Source organism: Babylonia areolata, chromosome 28 (assembly GCF_041734735.1).
Source record: "Babylonia areolata isolate BAREFJ2019XMU chromosome 28, ASM4173473v1, whole genome shotgun sequence".
NCBI classification, from domain to species: Eukaryota; Metazoa; Mollusca; class Gastropoda; order Neogastropoda; family Buccinidae; genus Babylonia; species Babylonia areolata.
In genome coordinates, this window is record NC_134903.1 from 25,489,780 (window position 1) to 25,509,919 (window position 20,140).

A 20,140-nucleotide genomic window follows, 5' to 3' on the forward strand; every position below is an offset into this window, starting at 1 on the left:
AATAAACTTTAATTATTCAACAATACACATGATTACAATGCATTGAATGACAAAAGAGCATCAACAAGCTTAAAGCTTATACTGTGCTCACAACGTTGCACTTCAATTTTTATCATGACGGCAGATGAACCATATTATGACTTGTATGAAATAACATGCATAAACAGTAAGTAATGTAATAATGAAATAATTGAGGCAAATCATTTGGTACATTGTTTGAGGATTAAAGGGACTGAGGTCAGTTTTTGTTGGGTGCCTTCTCATGTGGGCATTTATGGCAATGAAACTGCTGATAAAGCAGCTAAAAGAGGCTGGCCGGAGCACAAGATTCAGAAAAAATCGACACTGAAAAATACATGTCCGTCTTTCCGTAAAAGAGGCATACACTTTGTTAGAAAAATCAGCATGTTAGAAAAACCGATGGAAGGAAAAGTTTTCAAAACATACAGGGACATTATCCCCCGAGAATATTATTAAAGAAAAGATACCGAATCGATCAGCTTGCTATACAAGATTGATAACAATACACAATACACAAACTTTAAAGTATTAAACAGTAAAGTATCTCCTTACAACCTCAACTTTCTTCCGTATAAAACTTGATGCGCTGAAGACAAAGTATAGTATAAAAATATTAATGATAATAAATGTTACATGCATCTGTGGTAGGCAGTTTAGCTTGTATCATTGTTGGTTTCACTGTAAGCAGTTACATACCTTCTTGCCCAAGTATTTCAAAGAGAATAACAATTCTGCAGATGATTTTTGGAAAGCCGGTTATTTCTGACGAGGTTCTTATGGTCGAACTTTCACAGGCATTAGTTCATAGCCCTATTTCTACATTCCTTTAATATACTTCAGAATTGGTGTTAATGGTTTCTGATTATCATTATCATTATTGAATTGTTACTGTTACATGTATTTGCATGTTAGTTATGCATTTTTTGGTAGTTTTCTACCTTTTCTGTTTTCCTCCCCCCCCCCACCCCCACCCCCACTCCCCCCTTTTCTCTCTCTCTCTTTTTTTCTTTCTTTTCTCTCTTTATTTTTAATTTTCTTTTTTAATCGTCTGATATCAGTGAAAAGACGCTAAACAAAGAACGAAGACACACGCACTTCTCATGTCCGTGGCCGCTTCCTGTCATGCGTATTGCCCACTTCCTCAGGCAAATGCGACCTTTCACTTTCAGTTGTTCATTGCCGAAGGGTGTAGCCACTTCGCGTTATCCTACGTTGTCCACAAGGGGTAAAGTCAAGGTGAGTAAAGTATCTCCTTACAAAACGTCTTGGTGGTTCTTTCACTGCAGTTGATACCGTCAATAATGATTCTAGAAAACGAAGACAGGCATGGCATTAGGGAACGAGCGATGACGTTGCGTTTCTAAGAAAGTGGAACGATGTCCGTCATGATACGATGATAAGAGGTCGGCGTTTCCATCATCATCATCATCCGTAGAGTGTCCACAATCAACAGGTTGATTATTCAGACACTTTTAAAAGGTGGGGGACGCGGGGGAGTGGGGGTGGGGATGCATAAAACAAAAAAACAAAAAAAACCACACACACACACACACACTACTGGTGGAGTTTACGAGCTCCCAACGTGAACACGCCAGGGGACGCAGCTCCAACCACAGCCTCAGTCAAAGTATCGTTCCACTCAGAGATGGTTCGCAGGAGGAACGAGTAAATCCGGTAGTCCCGTAGACACTGAAGTCTAGCAAGCTGCCTTGAATGTGCTCTTCTGTCTCTCTTCTTAGGTGCTCTCAGTTTTCATTTTGGTTCCTGGGATTTACTAAGTTTGCCAAAATCCACCTGGACCATGTTGTTAATGATTTTGTACATCCTTTCATTGTGTTTCTCATGTCAGCCGAATTTATTATTTCAGTATGGCAGAACTCAAGTAAAGGACAATATAAAAGTCAGTTAGTTGGACACAGAGGTTAGATTGAGCGAAGTTATTTCGTTTTGATCCATGCGATCCAGTTTTAGAGTTACGCATGCGTGTGAATGACTGGTGCGAAAGCGCTTTGGTTTGTCTCTGCACAAGATACAGCGTTATCGCTCACTCACTCATTCCCTCGACCGCTGGGGTCGTTGGGGGGACATGAGGAAGATGTCATAGCTCGCCACGCCGTTCTGTTGTCAGCTGTCATGAAGAGATCTGGGATCGTCATTTTGGTCCATTTCTTGACGTTGTCGGACCAGCTCTTTCTCTGCCGCCCCCGTCTGCGCTCTCCCTCTACAGTCCCTTGCAGGATGGTTTTGGAGAGGGTGTTATGTCGTATGACGTGACCAAACCATGCCATCTTCCGTCGTTGGACAGTTGCCAGCAGTGGTTCTTGGGGCCCAACAAGGTTGCTGACCAGGTTCCGCACATTGTCATTGGTCTTGTGCTCCTTGTAGGAGATGTGTAGTAGTCTCCTCAAGCTCTTGGTTTCGAATGCTTGGATTCTTCTTTCTGTTTCTGCCATCAGTGTCCATGTCTCACATCCATATAAGAGGATGGAGACCACCAGTGACTTGTAGAGCAGGAATTTTGTGTGGAATCTGATGTTGCTCTTCCATACCCTGTTCAGTCTGGCCATCGCTGCCGTTGCAGAATTAATCCTATTTCAGATTTCTGCTGTGCAGGTGCCGTCTTTGGACAGGGTTGCTCCCAGGTACTTGAAGCTGGTCACTTCTTCCAAGGGCTCACCATTCATGGTTATGTTGGCACTGATGTTAGTTGTGCTGTTGACCATGACTTTTGACTTCTGTGCTGACCTCCATGCCATAAGCACTTGCTCTTGTAGTAAGTCTGTTTGTTAGATCCTGGAGCTCGGTGTTAGTGCCCCCCATGAGGTCGATGTCGTCTGTGAATCAAAGATTGTAGACTGGCCTGCCGCCAATGGTGATGGAAGTGTGGTGGTCTTCGAGGGCCTCTTGCATGATTCTCTCCAGAAAGATGTTGAAAAGTACTGGGGATAATAGGCATCCTTGCCTGACTCCGACTGTCCTTGTTGATTGTTGAGGAGCACTGTGCTGCTGGAATGTTCGTAGAGGGCCTGGATGACTTGAATGAGCCCTTCATCAATGTTGAAGCCTCTCATTATTTGCCAGAGACCGCTGTGCCACACCCGATTGAATGCCTTCTTGAAGTCGATGAAGTTGTGAAAGATGTCCTTTTGGTGTTGTAGATGTTTTTCAGTGAGGACTCGACAGTTGAAATCAGCTCCTGGGAATGTCCTTGTGTTGGCTTTATTGATACTGGACTTGTAGCATTGTAGTATTATATAAATCATTAAATGTAATAATTATTTAATTATTATTATTCAAAGGAATGAGAGTCGCATTCCATCGCGATCATGTGTTCGGCGTGAGTGCTTACACATTTGAGCAGTTCAAGCGCTTCACTGAAAGTTCAGAAGCGCACATGCAGTACACCGATAGCTGGGTACAAGATCTGCAACAACACAGTCAGGGCAGACTTAAGACTATTCACTAAGAATCAAACCAGATTTCTCACTCCTGCCCCAGTCTTCTCCGAATGTCACTTTTCCCTTCAGCAACCATTGTCTCTGAAACTCCCTCCAAGTTTCTTTGTGTGCTGCCTTTCAGACTTGCATGATCATTGGTGGGGATTATACTTGGCTGACTTAGTTTAACTAAATCATGGGGAAAAAATGTTCATTCGTTGTTGTTTTTTGTTTTTGGTGATTTTTTTTTTTTGGGGGGGGGGGGGGGTTCTTATTCAAGAGTAAGTCAATAAATGGCCATGACAGCTAGGGAGGAAAATGCTGCATTGAAAAATAATTTTGCTCTTTGTTTTTTTGTATTGTCGCATGTACACATGTGAGAATGTGTGAGCATATCTATTACTGTGCCAGTCAGTCTGTATGAGAGAGAGAGAGAGAGTGTATTACAATTGTCGACTGTCATCGTTCCATGTCATCACAAATATGACTGATAATAGCATGGACATTAGAATCATTCTGTCTGTGATTAAATCAGTGATGGTGATGAGAATAGAAACTGATTAAATCTTATGTATTTGTGAGTGTCTGTGCATTTGTTTGTGTGTGTGTGAGTGCACGCACATGCATGCAAGTTATGCACCCCTAAAGGCTAAATGATAAACCACTTTTGCCATGTGCAGTAAAGGATAAATCAGACAATAATGATGCCCTCTGTTACTACATGGCTGGGTTGGCTGAGATCTGAAGTAGTGGGGAACCTATACTGAAGCAGCTGTAAAGCTGTGGGAAAAGGCCAAGTCACATGACAGAATGAGTCATGTTTGTAATCCTGCTGGCCTCATACTGTCACATGTATGTTCATCTGCAGTGTGATTCATTCAAGATTGTATAGATCTAATACTATTATTTTGCCCGTATGCAATTGATTTGTTTACTTTTGTCTGCTTGATCTAGCAGTCTGACAGAAGTTACCTCCCACACATATATATTAACACTGTTTGCATTTATGACCCATATTTTCACCATCCACAATTGTTCATTCATTGCAACTGGTAACATAATAAATAGTATTCTGTTTTACTTTTTAGACTCTCTCAGTCAAACTTTGTCAACATGTTAATGTCTGTTACTATTAGCAGTGGTCTTGTTGCCTTTTTACTGGACCAAACATGAACAGAGAGAGAGAGAGATTTGATCTGAAAATCATGTATTCTAGTTCAAAAATCACACACAAACACATGTATATATACACACACACACACACACACACACACACACACACACACACACACACACACACACACCATGGGTTTTGCTGCTGTTCAAAAATCCGACTTGCAGATGTGGTGTGTCATATGCATGGATTTGCCCAATTGCAGTGCAACATCTTAAAGTAATCAATAAAAGGTATTGAAAAAGTTGCTGACTTTATTGGAGAGAATGAACAGTTTTTATCTTTTACAGAATTCAGACAGCCTTCAATCTGAACAAAGTACGATCTCTATTATTCTGTTATTAAAGTGTAGTGGGAATTTGACAGTCACTCTTGTCAGGATCTATGTGAAGCGCTGAGCTTCATGTTGATCTGGGATAGAAACCAAGATACTTTGAAAAGGAAGAAAGGAAATCCAAAATGCCTAGTGGAAAATGATTAAATCAGAGATATATATTATATATAATAGCGTTTTCTAGCATACTGATTGACTTACAAATTGATGATTGTAAACTGTTGGATAGAAACACTAAATATGTCATTAAACTAAAACCTTGACTTACTGGGAGAAGGACCTTTTAGTTGAAAGGAAGGTTACAAATTGTATTATAAAGCTTATTATTACCATAGATCTGTAGATTTTCCTGGGATTTTTTACCAGCAGTTCATTATATTTTTAACAGCCTAGGTCTGAAAACTGACATCTTAGAGCATCCATGTTAACCATTAATGCCCAGGAATGAATATATACGTCATTCATTGATTCATTTGTTTGTTCAGTTCTTAAATCTCTTTGTACCTATGTAGTATGTGTGAGTCTGACTGACTGCTGTGGCAGCCCTAAGGTTCACTGTTGAGGAGCCTGTATGTTTTTGTGCACAGTTTACATGGATTGGATGCATTTTATCTCTATGTGTTTGTGTTTTCTGTTCAGGTTTAAAAAAAAAAAAAAAAAAAAAAAAAAAAAGGAAGAAGAAAAAGCTAGGCCAGGGAAGAACAGAAAAAGCTGCAGAGCCATATCAAAGAAGACCACTCAGTCCTAACAACCCCGATCCATACAAACCAAAGATGGAGACAGTGAAATGTGGTAGAAAACAAAATGCAGAAAGCGAGCCTGATGATTCTGATGACCTCATGCAAAAAGCCTTCCAGTCACTTCCACATGACCATCCCTTTTGGGAGAATGTGCTGCCATATTTATCAACCTGGGACAACATATCTCTAAGAAATGTGAACAGAAACTGCCAGGACGTTGTAGACTCATACTTCAGCACAGCATTGACCCTTACTGTACCCAGTGACATGCCCTCCAGGGAGGTTAGGATAGTGGTGGGGAACAACACGCATGTTAGAACCCTGACAGCACAACGCTGCAGAGCAGTGGATGACATTGTGCCTTTTTTCAAATATCAGGACAGATTAGTGTCTGTTGACCTGTCATATTCTGTGTTTACCTCTGTGGAAAATGCAGTTGATACTCTGGTAAACTACTGTCGGCTACTGGTGAAGATTAGCTTACGGGGTCTCTCCAACTACTCGTACCCACTGGCAGCAAGGTCAGTGTCCTGGCCTTTTGTTGGATTGCTGAGGAACCCACTGCCTCACTTACAACACCTTGACCTCACTAGAAATGGGTCTGGAGGGCTGTCACCAGCCATGTTCACTTCATTGCTGGAGAAACATCCAAGGTAATACTGTTATGGCTAATTGGATTAGTTCTTAGCTGTGAAAGTTGACTGTGCGAAACTGTGAAAGTTATTTTGCCTGTGACATGAACTAAAGCATGTGCACTGCATCAAGAGTTGGCAGGAACATATTAAATTGTGGTTACTGAAGTGGGGGTGGGGGGGGGGGCTTTTCTATTTGCTGCATGAATTAATTATTGCATATATATATATATACAAACAACCACGGAGGAGGAGTGATTTTGTTTAATGTCCTGTCGCATGTTCTGGTGATCATAGACTTGTTAGAGTATGGGTTTTTACACTTGAATGTTATTGTTTACAATTACAGACACATGTCACAATTATACTGTCTTGGGTTTGTCACTGTTTAACATGCACTGTGCATGCATGTGGGATGTGGATTTTTCACCTTTGCTTAGAAGAACTTCATTAAGAACTATGAGGCTTCCTGTTTCTGAACAGAGCAGTGAGAGGCAAATTTCAGCAATCACTTGGAGTGAAAAATGCAGTTTTTTTTTTTCTCTCTCTCTCTCTCTAATGGGTGTTTTCGTGGATTCCAACGGTGAAGCGTGATTTTTGGCTTTCATGCTGAAGATTTACAAGAGAGGTTCCAACAGGCTTGGGTTTTACAGTCAGTGACTTTGTCTGTGGGTACTCTGTGGCCTGTATGACATGATAAGTTCTGGAGAAGACCACATCATGAGTGAAATTTTTGGAGTGTGAGAATGTGTCTGATCTGCTGTTCATGATAGTATCATATCAGTATCATGGCTTTTAGGCTTTAACAGCTTGCCTGTTCTGTTTTTTTGTTTTTTGTTTTGTGGCCGTGTACCGAGTGGTTATTCAAGGGTACGGCACAAAAGACTTAACTAAATATTGATTAATTGAAAGGATAGACAAGATCCCACGCACAGGCCAGGAACATATAGAGGCCAGTCACAAATGGGGTTTTTCTATTGTTTTATTTACAATAGTTATTAGATGAGAAGAAAACCTAAGAGAAGAGAATAGAAGAGAAGATAAAAAGAGAAGACTAAGAAGAAGACAGTGCCTGGAATGACACAAACAAATGTCATTAGCACAACATGTCAGCACAAGTGAATAATAAAGCGCATGTATACATATCACATGGAAAGACTATCACTCGGGTTTGGGATACGCAACAACATAATGCATATGTGTGAAGACCAAACGCTGACATCAAATGACATTTCTAATACATTTAAATAGCGCAGTTAAAGTGATTGAAGTGATGCTGCGTTGGTGAAAGTACACTGACAGTATAGATTAGGTAAAGCTTATACTGTGTCAAAGTGACTCAAATGAATCAGTTTATCATGTTGCAATATAATTATATACTGGAGTAAGCCGTATAGGAGACAGCATGACAACTAAATTACAATTAACAGACTGATACATATCAGGTGGTTTTAACCAATAACTGATATTAATCCAACACTATCTTGTAATCACAACAACAGAATACTACACACATCTTAGAGTATTGAGTGCACTGTAGCAGTACAACTGATATTAGCATGAAAGATAATACCTGAATAACAAACAAGATAGAGAATCAGTGGCTTAGATATAATACTGGCAAACTGATAGACCAGATAGTAAGTGAAGAACCATCATGGCTTAACCGTTAAGTGGTGAATGAAGTTTATGCACTCACTAGAACATTCTGGAACAAACAATCTGTGTCCAGAGACATCACTGACTGTGACGTTAGGAAGAATCAAATGGAATACTGCTCCGAGCATATGACGACATGGCGATTTCTAGATCAATCATAGCCGATCTGTGACTAACATGTCAAAGCAATAACTGAACAAAGAATTAACTGAACAAAGCAATAAGTGGAGTGACGTCACACAATCCTGTGCGCGGGTTAGGAGGGAAAACTGTCGTCTGCTAATACAGCTTGTGCGTGAGGCAAATATTGGAGCAAGCATAGCGCTTGGTCACAGTTTGTTTGTGTTTTTTTTTATTACTGTTTATTTTTAAAGTGAATAAAATGACTGTTCAAGAGAGCTGAACTTGTCCACATGGACAAACACCTCCACATACACCTCAAAATGGAGCACAGATGATTTTTTGTTGTTTTCCTGATTGTTTATTCCCTGTCGTAACTGACCATGTTGCTGAGCAAAGAAATGAAAGCACAGAGAAAATTGTCAAGGTTTTAGCAAAGCCATAGAACTATAGAGACGTAATCCTGTAAAGTGTAGCATGGAATAAAGACAGGGCTTTAGTCCAAGTGAACTTTAGCATGGTCGCATGTTTCCAAAGGGATCTGGTTGCTGTTCAGTTGTTGAGTAACACTATCTATAAAATATTAAATTAAATTAAAAAAAAAAAAAAGATTGTGAGGGTGCATTGTTTGTTTTTTGGGCTCTTGAATCGGAATTACATGTAAGCCATTGTCTCTGTCTTTCTTTTTATGTTTAAATTAAATTGTGTTCTCCTCTGCTCAATTTTTATTTTTCAATTAATGTTTCATATAGGAGGGTTTTTTGTTGTTGTTTCTTCAATGTACTGTATATGATATAGAAGTGAATTTGGGTGTTTTTTTCCTCAGTATCAGTATCAGTAGCTCAAGGAGGCATCACTGTGTTCGGTCAAATCCATATACGCAGCACCACATCTGCCAAGCAGCGTAACCCAACGCGATTTGTCAGGCATCTAGTAGTTGATAGGCTTTTATTAAGGCATGACTAGGCTGTAGAATCTTTGCATTGTTCAGGCATTGCCACTTCCCCCACTCCCATTGTATATTTCTTTTTTTTTTCTTTTTCTTTCTTTCTTTTTCTTTTTTTTTTTTTAAATAGGAATTTGATGTAGCATGGATGGATTAGTCCACATACATTGAAACTGGAACTTTATGAAGGTGGCAGATTGGTCATCTGCTGCAAAATAGAGTCCATGAGGGTCTGGTTTTGAATCCCTCTCTCACCCTTTTCCCCAAATTTGATTGGAACATTGAACTGAGCGTCAAGTCATTTGGATGAGATGATAAGCCGAGGTCCTGTGTGCAGCATGCACTTAGCCCGCTGAAAAAGAACCCATGGCAATGAGAGTGTTGTCCTAAGGCAAAATTGAGAACCATGCTGCTCGTCTAATCTTTAACCTCTTGACTGCGCTGTTGACGTACGGCGTACGTCATGAAATGTCGCTCACCAATGCTGTATTGACATGCGCCGTACGTCATGTTACAATGTTCTATGTTTTGAGTCCCGCATTACAGAAAATACAGTCTGCTAACCATTAAATTAGCTCCCCTGAGAGCTCTTTATCTCCTGAGTTCCATAAGCTAAAATTATTCGTTGGATTGTCATATTTATGGCGAAAGTTTTGCAAGTTTGTACGAAGCTCAAGTTGTGTTTGCAAAGCCATGGCTGAACGCAGACAAACCCCAACACTTGCACTTGTATTGAAAGAATTCTTTCGCTATGCAAACAGTAGAGATGAAGATTGTGGACTGAATGAGACAGAACTGCATGAAGTTGATGCCGAAGACGCTGATTTTGACAGTGGAGGGGGGTGGGAGGTGGAGTTGCTTGACGAAACTGAAGACAGACAAGCTCAGCTGATTCAAGATGCAGGTGGGTGTTTTCAAGGTTTGTCAGTTTATTATTTGCTTTCTGTTTGTTGTAACAATGAATATGACTGCATTGTGTGTGTTTTGAATGTGTTAGCTGTGGTAAGTGGCTTCGTCAGTCACTGATCAGTGTGTGTGAGTGAGAGAGAGTCAGTCACGTGGGTACTGTGTGTGACCATCACAGCCCAGGGGGGCGTGGCTTGCTGGCTGGCTCATTGTTGATGACCGCGTGTGTCGCTCGCCTGCAGCTTTCTGTGTGTTCGTTCCAGAGTGTGTATTGGTTTGTTGTTGTTATTGTTGTTGTTGTGTGTGTGTGGGGGTGAGTGAGAGAGGGGGGGGGGGGGAAGAGATGATGTTTATAAAACTGAAATCAGACAATGATATACAGAACTGTATGCCTAAATTACTGTGTAAATGCAACACTTGTAGAAGTATGTGTGTGTGTGATGTGTTGTCATTTTGTTTTGTATGAGAAAGAGAGAATGAAGGGGGTGTGGCATACCATGAACCGGTTTCAGTGTGTGTGTGGTTTTTTTTTGGGGGGGGGGGGGGGGGGTAGGTATGTGTGTGTGTGTATTTCAGCTTCTGAAAACAATCAGAAATAAAATGGTACCATTTCATGATCTTTTTATATGTAAAAAAACAAAAAACATACCCCAAACCCAACAAACTTAGTCTTTTATGCAGTGTGTTTCAGGTATGCAGCATGGTGATGATCATGATGTTCATCCTGGGCCATCTGGAGTTGACAACCTGCCACAAACCTACAGCTGAAGACTAGCAGCAGCAAGACCAAAGGGCAGTAAACAAGCCTCCAGCAATTCTGGATTACAACAAAAACATGGGTGCCATGGACCATCATGACCAACAGCTGTAGCCCTACGATGCCACAAGGAAAACCCTGTAGTGGTACAAATAACTGTGTGTGCATTTTCTACAAATTGCCATGCTGAATGCACACATCCTCTACAAAAAAGCAGGCAACAGCAGTACACTCCTGGACTTCAGAAGGATGTAATTAGTGCCATGATTTTTAGTGACCAAGACACTGCTAAAGATAACCACGCTGTTTGTCTTGTGTGGACGACACTTCATCCCACCTACCCCACAGAAGGCCTGGCCACAAAGGAGGTGCAGAGTCTGCTGGAAGAAGGGACAAAGAAAGGATGTGGGGTTCTACTGCCCAGACTGCCCCAGCAAACCAGCACTGTGTCTTGAAGCAAGTACCACACACAGCGTTTTAACTGGCGATAGATCCTGGGTGAGTACACCCTTTTAACCCCTAGGCTGCCTGCATGATGAGATAACTCGTCATGGCAAGCATGTATGCTTCGCTGCCTGCATGACGAGATAACTCGTCATCGAAATATTCTGACTTTTCCCTGGTTTGCATTCACTTCCTTGGCAAAAATAGTGGTAGCTTTAGCCTGGGGAATCTCTCTAGATTCTATTCATAGCTAGAAACCCCATCTACGTCATGAAGCAGTCCTTTATTTGAACGTTTTGGTTGGGTCACTGTCCAAGTGTTTGCCTGACTTCTCTCCTCGCTCGCTCAACAAAATGTCGGACTGACGCCGTGCTCAAGACATGCGATCGTGACGAACAAAATCAACCATGATTTCCTTCTTTAGCTGATGCTCAGAAAGAATTGAAGCGTAAATTCGAAGGAGAAGATAGAGATGAACATTTATAGGACGATCTGATAGAAAATAAAGGGAGTAATCAAGAGAGTGGCCAAGATGTGACTGTCAGTGAGTGATGCCAGCTGTACAGATGTTAGCAGACGACAGATGACCGAATTAGCAGCAGAGCAATATTCTTGGCACGCAGCCAACGCGGTCTGATGAGAACTGAATCAAGTGACCGTGTGAGAGGGGTGAGGAGGAGGGGGGGTGGAGACTGAGGGGGCGTGGCCTCACATCCATCTTATCACTTGGAGATACTTGTGTATCTATCTCTTAAAAATATATATATATTGTGGTTGTTCTAGTATGATTTTGTGTTTGCAGATATCCATTTGTCCAGAAAATATGATGTTTTTGTGCAAATTACCTGACTAATGTTTGTAATGAACAAGTTGAAAATGTGACAAAAAACAAAACACTGATTTCAAAACAACAGCATGTCACTAAAAATATATAAAATGGGAAAACAGCGTGCGTTTTGTATTCTTTATTCATTACCTTTCAGAAAATATATACTTTTATGGGTCTTTCTCCAATAACAAAGAGCACAGAATTTTTTGAAAAATTTATACCCGTTTCTTGTGGAAAAAACCCTGGCAAATAGATTTCACTTAAATCTTATTTTCCTGGCAGCGAAAGGGTTAATTCTTTGTGTGGACTGTGTTGGAGTCTTATGCACCTGGACACTGTTGCTCAGCCTTGACAGTGTGTGTGGTTGATCACAACAGTCACAAGAAAGACAGGTTGATAACCTGGTTGATATTGTAGCACCTACATGGTGGAATGACAGTCCCAGTTTTTTTTGTTAATGCATTTTATGGAATTTTTCTGTCAGATTGACTCATTATTTGAACATGTGAGTATCAAAAACAAAATCTTGGTTCATTTTCCTTTCATTTGATATATACTTTTATGCACTTATCTTCAGTACTTTTTGAAATATAAGCAAATTAAAATCATTGGCGTGTTTTTCTTGTTTTTCTGAAAATTTTCTCAGCATAGGCCATAGCAAAACGTACTAGCAGTGAAGGGGTTGATTCCTCTAAATTTGATCATGTCTCGTCTCTCCTTCATCCTTTATACTGGCTTCCAGTACAAGAAAGAATTATTTACAAAGTCATCTCTTTGTTTCAAGTCCTTTGAGGCTGCTGGTCCACAGTATCTTTCATCCTTACATACCCTCATGGCAGCTCCGCTCTTCTTCTCACACCTGCCTGCTTAGGATCCCGCCCTTTTTGAACCAGAACATGACCAACGCAGTTTTTCATACCAAGCCCCCGCTCTTTAGAATCAGATTCCTCAGCCTCTCCATCACTCATCTTTGCTGCAGTCTTACAAATCCAGTCTGAAGACCCACCTTTTCCCCTCCTGAATAATTCTCAGCAGCTTATCGTTATCCCTTTCCAGTATGCATGAAAATGATTATCAGTGACTGAGTGAATAACTTTGAGAGTTTCAGACTTTGTAGGTTGTATTTTTGATTGTGGACTATTTATGATTATATACTATGACACGTGTGTATGTCTGTGTGTGGTGTGTGTGTGGAGGCGGGGGTCGGTGAATGATTTAATGAGATTTTGTATCTTGTGTTCGATTTTTCTTTTTTGATATTTATGTGTTGTTGTTTTTTTCTATTTATTAACGGCTTGGGCTTATTTTCAAGATTAAGCATAAATACTCCTAATGATAATATATCACTTATACATAATGTACAGATACATATATATATATATATATATATATATATAGATGTGTGTGTGTGTGTGTGTGAGAGAGAGAGTAATCAATGAAACAATGTAAAAAAAAACCAAAACAAAGTATAATGGATAATGCCTTCTTAGTACGTACACTTGGTGCGAATGACTGTTTGACACTTCCAGCACTAAGATAGAATTGAATTGTGTGCGTGTGTGTGTTTTCTCATGTCATTTTCTAGTGATCACTGTGTTCTGTTTCCAGGCTTCACACCCTTTCTCTGGATGCTGGGCCAGCCGTGGACTTCCTGCGTCATTCCAGGCACAGACGTCGGAGGAGGTATCGAGGCAGCAGGCATGATTTAATCACCCCTGACGATGTCCTTTCCAACCAGCTGATCCTGACGCAAACGGATCTGGATGAAGTTTTGGAGGCATGGCTGTCATCACCAGGCTTGATGAATCTCACCCTCTATCTTGAGGCAGAGGATGATCGGGTTAGAGCGCTCTATGAGAGTGCTGTTGCAAGGAGAGTGAAATTCGGCTGTGTATGTTACTGTGCTTCAGTTGCACCACTGAGAATTCTGCAGTGTACCAGGAAAGTGCGGTTTTGTTGTTGTTGTTGTTTTGTTCTTTTGATTTGATGTGGGGTTTTTTCTGTTTGCCATGTGTAATCACTTGAATGCACAAATACACAAACTTTATTGTTTATATTTTTGATACAGAGATTTTGTTTTTGGCAGCGGCACGTGTCCATCATAAAAACTCTGTCATGATATTTTTGTTTCTTTCTTTTGAAACATTCTAGACACTTGATGCCAAAACTACATTGTCTGTTGATTAGTTTTCCTGTCCGTTCCATGATTTTGGGTTGGTGTCCTGAAAAACAGTACGCTTGTTTACAGTCTGACCACTCAGCTGTTGCACCTGTGCAAGCTGGTCAGCTGTCTCGGTTAAACTTGAAATCATTAGTGTGGAAATGTCTGAGCAGTTCCACTTTACTGTACTCTTCTATAAGCACAATAGATGCTAGCAAGTGTGCACAAAAACAAAGCAACTAAAGAAAGCTTTGCAAGAGTGCACTTCATTGTGCTTGTTTCATGTAACTAAGTTTGAATAAATTCCATGTTGGCATACACATGAGTGAACTAAAACACGTATATATATATAGTAAAAAAAATTTCTTCCTGTTTTTCCCTTTTTTTCCCCTTTTCTTTTTCTCCTATTTTTCCTCCTTTTTTTTCTTGAGAACTGAGCTTTGAAAGAATGCGCAATATAATTATGATTGCTGAAAAATGATTTATGTTTTGTTTTGTTCACCAGAAGACTGAGTAATGGCTGTGAAGATGGGTCAGCACCACTTCAGCCTGAAATCTACGTTGCGAGATGGTGGCTGAAAGCGAACAGATACAAACTGTCCAACAAGAACATGATAGGAATCATTTTGAAGAACTTTGACAGGTCCCGTATGTATGCTTCAACTCAAGATTAACACGTATGTATATGTGATACAATTACATATGACTTAATTTATAACAAGACACAAATGGCTGACTATTTATTTTTTAAAGTTAATGATTAATATTATATGCTAGGTGTTCTTTACTAATGTTGTTCTGTAGTAATGGTTAGATACTCTCAGTCCTGGGACCATGTTTGTGTTGTAGTATTATGGGTTTTAGCAAAAAGAATGAACAGTGTTGAACTTAGTGTCTGATATCAGTGTAACGGTATACTAGTGAGCAGAGAGAATATATAGGCTGGTGCTTTATGTGGTAGTAAGCCCCTTGATTATCGCTACAGATATGTCGTTCATGTTAAACAGAGTCTTCCCTGACTTGGTCAGGTACAGTTAAGAGAATTTTTAAAGCCTGTAACCAACACCCTCCTCTAGTGTTTAAAAAAATAAAATAAAATAAAAAAGAGAGAGAGAGAGTGAAAAGAATAAAAATAGAAAGAAAAAGTAAGTTAAGCTTTATTTTTTAAAAAGATCTGTCTGCACAAACTAACTCAGAATTTTGTCATTTCTTCTGCACTCGTAGAACTGAGGTGGAATTGACAGCTGGTGGCTGACGTTCCACAGTGGTGTTTGATGTGAAAACCTTTTTCTCCAGAATGGGGAAACAGACTTAGAGTGGATAACCAGACAATGCTGATTAAAAAGTTATCAGGACAACACGCATGATGAACCGATTTGGTGTTCCACATTTAGTAGTGAGATGGCTGTTCAGTTTATTCATTTATTTGTTTGTTTATTGGTGTTGGGTTACACTGCTGGTAATGTATCTACTTAGCAGATGTGGAGTAGTGTATATGGATTTGTCTGAACACAGTGTTCCTCCTTGTGCAACAGAAATGAATTGAAATGCCTACAAAATGTAACTGTCTTTCTGTGTTGGGGATTATTCACCTTTTCAAAAGCAGCTAGTTCTAGTTCTGATAATAAAATCCCACTGTTGTTTTTGGATTTCTTTCTCTTCCTTCTCCAGTCCCCTCCCCCACTCCACTTCAGCCGCCCCTTTTTCAGTTGAATAATTCTTTTCCTGCCATTGATTTTCAGAAATGATGATTAATTTCTTAGTGAAAATGATAAAGATGGTAGTCATGATGATAGAAATAATGATAATATTCTGTATCATTTATTTTCAGTCAAATATCATCTTAGATGAACAGACTATAAAATAAATAAATGAACGAACTTGTTGTTGGAGATAATTCACCCTTTCCAGTGTGTTATAAAAAAAACTGCTGTCTCAAGAAAAGCTTCCCAACTGTTTCCAGAATTGTGTGTTGTTGTTTTTTCATTCTGCAATAACATCACCCTTACTTTGAAGTTTGAGTTTTCTTTTAAAAGATTTTTTTATTTTCATGTTTTTCAATGCAAAATCTGCTTTTTCAGAGATTTTACCCTCTAACTTCTTCAGAAGTGTCATAGTTTGGTAACATTTTAAGATACTAACTATTAGGTAATAGATTGGGAACATTTTAAGATACTATCTCTATCAGGTAATAGTTTGGGAACATTTTAAGATACTATCTCTATCAGGTGATAGTTTGGGAACATTCTAAGATATTGATTTCACAATCATGTGATAGTTTGGGAACATTTTGATTAAGATACTGATCTCAAAATCATTAAGTACTGCTTATTCATAGATATGATTTCACATAGAACTATTTTCTGTCATGGGTTGTCTGGAACTCTGTCATTTATTATCAGTTTTCCCACTTTCTGGAAATTCTGTGTTGGAAAATTTCTCTTTTCCATCACTCTGTATGTTTGTGGCCTTTCCCTATTCTGTCTATCATCTCAGCACTCTCTGCATTTCTTCATTTTTGTCTTGTTGGTCCATTGATCTATATCTATTTCCTGAAAAGTCTGGAATGTTATTTTGTCAATATTTGGATTTGATAATACTTAATAGGGCGTCCTCACCATGATGCAGTCTTTTTTGTGCGTATGTTCTCAGGGCATGTGAGGTGGTATGTTTTAGTTTTGTGTACCGGTTTTCATAATTTTCACCTGATGCCTTCAGATTTTGGACTGCATAGACCATTAACTGTTCAATGAAAATGTCTGAAAATCCAATATTGGTATTAACCCATAATTAACTACTTGTTCCGTTAGAAAAACCTTGTAATCTCAGGTAGAACAGGGAAGTGAGTTAAAACTGTTTGGGGTGTGTATAGAAAGGGAGATAATTGATATGTGTTGGTGTGTTTCATACAGGTGAGGAGGCAACTCTTCCATCAAGTAGTGTGGATGTGACAACTCTACACATCCTCAGAGTAGTGGGGAAAGGCTGACCTCAGGGGACTCCAGCAGCAGCACAACAGTTCACTTCCTGCCTCATAGGGTCTGTCACGGACGACATAATGGTTCCGCTGTTTTTATCTTTTCCTTTACGTTTATGGAGGGCCGGTGGGTCACTGTATTATTTTTAGAGGCGGGTGTGTTTCGTATGCGCGTGCACAATGTTTTCCATCGTGCGTGTTCCCCTTGCGTTCGAGCGTAGTGAGATCGTGTTGTTGTGTCATGTTTTCTATGGTTTGTAAGTGTCTCGTGCAATTGAACGGGAAAAAAATATACAGGAAGCTGAGTGAACAGAGTGAGTGGAGTTCTAGTGTTTCAAATGCTCCTCGCCGTTTTGTCCCTAGCTTCACTCGAAGGGAGTCAGTCCTTGGAGAAGGACAGTGGTAGAACCAGCGCTTAGCGGCTGATGTTCGTTGTTCTTTTTCCTCTGTAAACGACTTTGTGTCCGCCAGTGGAACTGTTCTTCATCTGTGTTTCGATGTTAGCACCTGTTGTTCGTTTACGGAACACTGTGCGGTGGCCAGTGGGTGACTTTTGTTCTTGTCCTGTCAGCGTTTCTCCAGTTGCCTGGCGCGTGTCTTGAGGTGTTGTGCCTCCGTTCTAATCGTGGGGAAACGTCACGTCGCTCTAGACCACCCGCCTCTCGGAACCGGCGACGGATCCGCTGAGGGCTCCGCTGACGTTTTCCATACTGGGGGCCTGTCTTCCGTCCGCCAGCGTCAGCAACACTCCTATGTTCATGTGTTTAATTTTTTTTTTTATCGTGGAAAACAAAAGACCATCATGTGCTTATAGTGATGGTGGTTTGACATCTCACCTACCAGTGCCCTTGTGAAAAAATGTGACAAGACTAAAGTTGTAGTTGTGCTGCCGGGTTTTTTTTTGTTTGGGTGTTGTTTGGTTTTTTGTATGCTCTTGATAATTTTTTTTAAAAAAATTTTATTTACATACATCTATAGACATATACAATCATTAAATGCATTACATAATTTTGTTTCTGTGTGGGCCTGTTGTGTTGTGGCGTCTGTAGTGGGGTATCTTGGGGAGGGTGCACGTCCGCTTTAGCACGCGTGACAGGGTCAACACTACACTTCCTGCCTCATGGGGTCAACACTACACTTCATAGGGTCAACAGTTCACTTCCTGCCTCATAGGGTCAACACTTCAGTGCTACACTTCCTGCTTTCCTAGTAGGGTACCTTGCCCGACTGGACCCAAGCCTCTGCAGCACACATTCAGGGGGAGGGTAATAAAAAAAATAATAAAAAAAACCATATCAGATCAGCACCAAGAAGGCCATCACGGAGAGCTGGAGAAATTCATTGTCAGTGCGGCCTTCAGTGATACCCCTGGGCTCATCTGTTCATCACTGACACAATTTGTGCACACGTGTGTTTTTGCATGATTCTGTGTGTGTGTTTGTGTGTGCGTGTGTTTACGGGCATGTTTGCATTACAGTTGTGGTTAATCTTTTTTGATTGTATGTAGTAGTAGTAGTATTAGGCCTCCTTCGGTCATGGCTGACCATGGATAGAGTATATCCGACTTAATGTCTTATTGGGCTGTCTGCTTGGACCAAACAGCATTGCCTGTGACTATAGAGACAATGCTAGAGAGACAGTCTCTGTCGCAGCGATCACATGTGTAAGCTGATGCTGGTCTGTTGGCTGCCATCCCTTTTCTGCGAGCAAGCTTTTCTGCTGCAGCAGCTGACAGTTTGTCCTCACCAATCCGTAGCTGATTCTTGAGAGTGCTTCTCCATCTGTTCCGGTCATCTGCAAGCGCCTTCATGTCACGTTTGCAAATGTCTTTGTATCTCAGCTGTGGGCAGCCAATGCTTCGTGGCAAGCTCCCCATAAAGGATGTCTTTTGGAATGCGACCATCTTCCATGTGGCGAACGTGGCCCAGCCAGCGCAGCTGATGCTGTTTCAGTATGGTATACATGGTTGGGAGGCCAGCGCGAGTCAGGACTTCGGTGTCTTCCCTTGCCAGGAGATGCCGAGTATGCGCCGTAGGCTTCTCAGGTGGAAGGTATTGAGCCTTTTCTCCTGACGAGCATGTGTGGTCCACGCCTCACTGCCATACAGCAAGGTGCTGAGGATGCAAGCGTTGTATACAGCCATCTTTGTCTTCGTGGTCAGCTTGGGATTTGTCCACACTCTTTGTGAGGCGGGCTAGCGTTGTGGCTGCCTTCCCGATCCTCTTGTCAGTCTCAGTGTCAAGGGAGAGGTTGTTGGTGATGGTGGACCCAGTCTTGATGGATGGCTTCAAGCTCATAGTCATCAATGGTGATGGCTGGTGGAAATGGCTTGTCTTGGCCCAGGACGTTTGTCTTCTTGAGACAGATGGTCAGACCGAAATCTTTGCAGGTCTGGGAGAAGCGGTCCATTAGTGACCGCAAGTCCCGCTGGGTGTGGGTCACAACTACTGAATATATGTATGAAATGTGTAATATGATTTTTGTTCATTTCAAATGAAATTTCTTTTTTGTGGAGAAATGTGTCTTCATTACTTTTAGGAGTCAGAGATGTTGTTATTAATGTATTTAGACTTTTGAAATGCTGTGAGGAGCATGAGTGGGAGTTTGGTGGAGATGGTGACGAATGGGGCCCGTGTGTGGAATGGTTAAAGGAGGGGAGGGGTGGGCAGGAAAGGGGGGATCGAGGGAAGGGGAGGAGAAGGTTGGAGAATTTGTTAGAAAGAAATCGCTGATTTGTTGTTTTATGTTTATTACGTTTTGATTATCATATAATTATACAGTTTCATGAATGTGTAATGTTATTTCAGTGTTCACATCTCTTGCCATCTTGTCGCCCGTAATCCAGTTTTCCTCGCATTTTTATAAGGATTGATTTGATTGATTGTAAAGTAAACTTCAAGCCACTAACATTTGACATTGGAAGGATGAATCAACCAGAACAAACTACTATATAGATCTTGATCTCTGGCCTTTCTCACAGAATAAAGTTTTGTTCTGTAGATA

General features: G+C 40.7%; 1 protein-coding gene across 5 annotated transcripts; it reads left to right on the top strand.

The window, feature by feature from the left end:
• The first annotated feature begins 1,173 nt into the window (after positions 1 to 1,173).
• On the top strand, positions 1,174 to 20,140 carry LOC143301828 (uncharacterized). Of its 5 annotated transcripts, none has more exons than XR_013057849.1 (4): positions 1,174 to 1,257; positions 6,143 to 6,359; positions 13,608 to 14,837; positions 17,073 to 20,140. XR_013057849.1 is itself a non-coding variant. In XM_076616235.1 (4 exons), the coding sequence occupies exons 1-3, from the start codon at positions 5,740 to 5,742 to the stop codon at positions 14,832 to 14,834; spliced, it is 864 nt and encodes a 287-aa protein (XP_076472350.1). In that variant the 5' UTR covers positions 5,616 to 5,739; the 3' UTR covers positions 14,835 to 14,837; positions 17,073 to 20,140. The 5 variants fall into 5 exon arrangements, 3 of the variants coding, with proteins under 3 accessions (XP_076472350.1, XP_076472349.1, XP_076472351.1); XR_013057848.1 differs by lacking the exon at positions 1,174 to 1,257 and having other exon boundaries at positions 5,616 to 6,359; positions 13,608 to 13,839; positions 14,666 to 14,837; XM_076616235.1 differs by lacking the exon at positions 1,174 to 1,257 and having other exon boundaries at positions 5,616 to 6,359; positions 13,608 to 13,682; positions 14,666 to 14,837.

Excerpts from the sequence above, each read along its gene's own strand:
- LOC143301828 (XM_076616234.1), top strand. The coding sequence starts at position 5,740 with ATGGAGACAGTGAAATGTGGTAGAAAACAAAATGCAGAAAGCGAGCCT. Across the intron at positions 13,683-14,665 it reads AGGCACAGACGTCGGAGGAG|AAGACTGAGTAATGGCTGTG; the intron begins GTATCGAGGCAG and ends TTTGTTCACCAG. Across the intron at positions 14,809-17,072 it reads GAAGAACTTTGACAGGTCCC|GTGAGGAGGCAACTCTTCCA; the intron begins GTATGTATGCTT and ends TGTTTCATACAG.